The sequence below is a fragment of the Haliaeetus leucocephalus genome, unplaced genomic scaffold, assembly GCF_000737465.1.
Source record: "Haliaeetus leucocephalus isolate CR32 unplaced genomic scaffold, Haliaeetus_leucocephalus-4.0 Scaffold148, whole genome shotgun sequence".
Classification (NCBI taxonomy): Eukaryota; Metazoa; Chordata; class Aves; order Accipitriformes; family Accipitridae; genus Haliaeetus; species Haliaeetus leucocephalus.
The window spans coordinates 1452123-1456321 of record NW_010972584.1 but is presented as its reverse complement, the minus strand read 5'-3'; the positions used below and the strand labels follow the sequence as shown (position 1 = coordinate 1456321).

The following is a 4199-nucleotide window of genomic DNA, read 5'->3' as shown; positions in this document are numbered from 1 at the left end:
CAGCTGGCGGAGAGCGCCCGGCGCAGAGGATGAGGCCCCTCCGCTTCCCGCGGGTGGCGGGAGGCTGAGCCCCGGGAGACGCCGACCCGCTGGCTGTTCCGTCCCCGGCCGCGGCGGAGGGGTGGGGGCGGCCGGTGCCAATCCCCCCCCCCGCCCTCTGTCTCCCAGTTCTCGTTCCTGATGACGGAAGCCCTGCTGATATTCTCCCCGGAGATCTCGCTGCTCCGCAACTTCTCCCGCAAAGTCAAAGTGCGGGTGCACTGGGCCCTCCAGCTGCTGGCCCTCCTCTGCGCCCTTCTGGGGCTGGGCCTCATCGCCTACAACAAGCACCTGAACGGCAAAGCCCACTTCGTCACCTGGCACGGCCTGACGGGGCTGCTGACCGTGCTGTACGCTGGCGGGCAGTGCGCGGGGGGGCTGCTGCTGCTCTACCCCAAGCTGATGAAGAACTGGACGCTGGCCAAGCTCAAGCTGTACCACGCAACCTCGGGGCTGGTGGGCTACCTGCTGGGCTGTGCCAGCCTGATGCTGGGCATGTGCTCCCTGTGGTTCACCGCCTCGGTGACCGGCGTCTCCTGGTACCTCGCCATGCTGTGTCCCCTTCTCACCAGCCTGGTTATCATGAACCAGGTGAGCAACGCTTACCTGTACCGCAAGCGGAGCCAGCACTGAGGGCCTGGCGTAGATCTGAACTTCCCCTGCGCAAGCCAGCGAGGCCAGGGCTCCCCCTCGCAGCCCCCTGGCTCGCGTAGGGTCTCCTCGGAACTCGGTTTCTACCTACTCATCTCTTGTTAGTCCTGGATTGTCTGTAGTGTCTTGTCCCCGGGGAGCAGCTATGATGTGCGTGATGCCGAGCGGGCAGGAGCTGCCTGCCTCATGCCTGCCAAGGTGGGGATGTTTCCCAGCACAGGTAAAGCTGCTGGTCCCCACGGCAGCTTGGTGCTCAGTGCTGGGAACCGGAGGGTTAACTCAGGATTCCTGCTCCTTTTCCCTTCCCCTACTACCCAGGGCTGCTTCGGAGCAGGCAGGACAGGAGCTGACACATTCCTGGTGAGGAGGGCAGGGAGTCCCTGCTCGCCCGGGAGGCTGCAGCGGGCACTGCACTGCCTCTCCTGCCACGAAGGCAGCTCGGCCAGTAAAAACGCAGGGTATGGTTGTGGCTTCAGCCAGGGAAGGGCTGAAGCAGGGTGGCAGCACCCAAAGAGGACGCAATGGGACAGTGGCACTCCCGTCCCCACGGCACAGCCCCGCGCAGGGACCCGGGGGCTCCCTGGGACTGGCATGGTCAGCCCTGCCCGACGGCCGCAGATCTGGGCACCCACCGCCACGCACAAATCCTTCCCGCAGGCTGGGACAGCGAAGCTTCAGCCTGTCAGGAGGTGGGGGTCATTTCACAGAGCAAATTAGCGAGCTGGGCCACAAACCGGCAGCCTGCAAAAGCCTGTTTTGTCCCTCTGCGGGGCACAGGGGACAGCGCGAGCACAGGAGGAGCAGGGCTCGGTGCAGGCCTGGGGGATGAGTCCTTGGGAAGGCAGAAAGGAACCTTCTCGCCTCACTGGCACAATACCTTCCTTCCAGCCCACCCACTGTCAGGGCAGCTGGGCACTGTGAGGCTCCCTCTGCCGCAGCAGCCCCATGGCTCCTCCGTGGCAGGTATCCTGCTCTCAGCAGGGCTGGAGAGCTGGGAGCAGCTCCTGGGCTGGGAAATTCCTCTGTATCCAGAGCTTTTATTCAATAAAGATTTCAGGCAGCTACAGTGCAACAAGCCCTCTTTACTGCCTGGGGTGGGGGGCTTTTGGGGTGCAGGCAGACCCCCCCACCCCCCCGCAGATTTCCCACCTCCTGCTTGCAAAGGGTCTCTCCCAACCTGCTGGGAACTCTCGGGAAGAAACCCCCCCCCGCCCCAGGCTCCTGTGCAAGAGCCCCTGGGGGCTGCCCTGTGCCCAGCCCCTCGCCCTCTGCTGCGGGAGCCGACTCTTTCAAAGAACTCTTTATTGATACTGAAACGTCTGTTTTTCCCAGTTGACAAAACCTTCTCGTGTGGTCCTTTAAAAAAATAATCACAACACCATCGACCCGTGTCCCAGGCCAGGGACTGCCCAGGGGATCAGGAGCTGCGAGAAGGCTGTTGCAGGGAGCATCCTCTCCATCCAGAAAACAAAAAAGCCCATCAACACAGAGGGAGGGAAAAGAGAAGGGGGAGCCCGTATTCTACCTGCAGGATAGAAAACCTGCTGCCGGAGGAAGCGGCGAGAGCTCCACCATAGAAATTAATTACAGCTTCTAGTGTAATCTGACAAACAGATTAGGCAGGGAGCGGCCAAGGACACCGGCTCCTTGCAGGGCTGGCTTCAGGGGCGAGAGAGGGAGGAGGAGAGAACCCCCCCATGCGCAAAGCCCAGAGCTGGCGGTGTCAGACCACCGCCATGAGGGGCTGGGTGGCCCCCTCCTGCCCAGCAGCCTCTCCCCCCTGTGTGGCAAACCTCTCACCGGTCACGGAGAGCTCCTGCCAGGGCGGGAGGAGGCTCCCCACGGGAAAGGGATTCAGAAAAGAAACCCGCCAGCTTTCCCGTTCGCTCGGTTAGGGACAAAACTACCTTCAGAAAGGAGGAAGTAAGTGTTGAGCGCTCTGGGCAACCCCCAGCGCAGAGGAGAAGTGAGGAAGCGCTGCTGACTTTGCTCCCGCGTGGGCAAGCGCAGTGGCCTCGGGGCAGGGATCAGCCCCACGTCCCCCTCCCAGAACAGCTGCCGGTGCCGACGTCCATGACCTGCCCTGCGCCAAGGGGAGTGGCTTGAAGAACCCCCATCCTTGCGGTGACGGCGTCCTGGGTGCCTGGTGCTGGCCATGAGCGGCAACAAAGCATTGGAATGAGGTAGCCCCCCTGCCTCTGCCGCGGGAGGAGTCCCCGCTCCCCACTGAGCATCCCGGCTGTGGCGGGGGACATGAGGGGGGTTAGCAGCTCTCCGATGGAGATGGGGTGGGGAAGGGGGGCGGTGTGTCGGCTGGTCACAGCTGGGATGGGGCATCCTGGAAGGTGATGAGGTTGGACTCCTGGCTGGCGCCCTTGCTGGCCGCACCGGGGTCGGGCAGCAGCGGGCTGTCAGCCTTCGCTGCCACCTCCTCCTCGTCGTCCTCCATGCTAGGCCAGGCCGACTGGTCTTCTACGCGCTTCAGCCGCTCATTCAGGGCCTTCAGGGCCAGCTGCCTGCGGGACAAGGGCAGACGGGCGGGTTAACCCTGGGTCCCATGGGCAGGGCAGCAGTTAACAGCTCTGCCCCACAGCGCACTGTGCAAGCCCATCCCTGGCTTCTTCCCGGCAAGAGAGGGTGGATTCAGCAGCGCCAGAGATGACCCGGAGTGCCTGGGACTGCCCCAGAGAAACCCACTCACGCTCCCAGACCACAGGCAGTTTTCGTGCCACGTGGTGCACTCAGAGGCTGTCAGACAGTACGCGGGCTGCTCCAGGAACGGCAGAAGAAAGGCGTAAAACGGGGCAGGGGAAAGTGGAGCGCCAACGCCTTGTCCAAACTTTTCTGCTGGGAGTCGGGAAGGCCAATGCCGGGCGTGCAGGAAGGCTGGGGCACGGGGCTGACTCACCACCTTCCCCTGCGCCAGGATGAATGGGTGCAGGGCTGCCACAAGCAAGGGGCACCCCCCCTGGCAGCCGCTGTCCCCCTAACCCCGCCTGCCCCTCCCCAAGATCTTCCTGCTCCTTGTCTCCATTTCCACTGCCGCTCCGCATTTGGAAGAGCGGGGCAACGTCCCACCAGCCCCCCCGAAATGTCCTCCCCATCTCTGTGGCAGGGAGGGCACCCCCAGCAGACCCCCTGGAGATGGCCCCCCCCTTAGCACCCAGCACCCAAACCTCCCCACTCCTCCTCGTTTGGATTTTAAACCCGACCCTTGCCACCCATAAACGTGATCCCCACAGGAGCAGGGCAAGCGGTACCTTCTCCTCTCGGCGTCCTGGGGGTCTGTCCCCGGCAGGCTGATGGTGATGGACGATGGGGCGCCCACGTCATAGCGTTTGACCGTCTTGCGGCAGACCTTCACCTTCACCAGGATGCTGTGCACCAGGTTGGCCACCAGACCCACCACGGGCTGCAGGATCTCGGGGAAGAAAGTGGCGAAGGCGAAGTGGTCGGACATGTCTCCGCGGCCTCTACTGTGCCGCTGGTAGAAACGGAGATAGACCCAG

General features: G+C 63.5%; 2 protein-coding genes across 2 annotated transcripts in view; one reads left to right on the top strand and one right to left on the bottom strand.

The window, feature by feature from the left end:
* The window catches only part of LOC104828145 (cytochrome b561 domain-containing protein 2), a 2093-nt gene extending 395 nt beyond the window's left edge, over positions 1-1698 (top strand). Inside the window, exon 2 of the mRNA XM_010561629.1 lies at positions 64-1698. Coding sequence (XP_010559931.1) covers positions 64-672 — 609 coding nt within the window. The 3' untranslated portion in view covers positions 673-1698. The remainder of the gene's footprint in view (positions 1-63) is intronic.
* A 268-nt stretch (positions 1699-1966) lies between these two features.
* On the bottom strand, positions 1967-4198 carry TMEM115 (transmembrane protein 115; the record flags this gene model as incomplete). The annotated part of the gene is made up of 2 exons (XM_010561628.1): positions 1967-3206; positions 3951-4198. Coding segments are annotated over 2 exons (447 nt in total), but the record flags the coding sequence as incomplete, so codon positions are not given.
* Between the last annotated feature and the right edge of the window lies 1 nt (position 4199).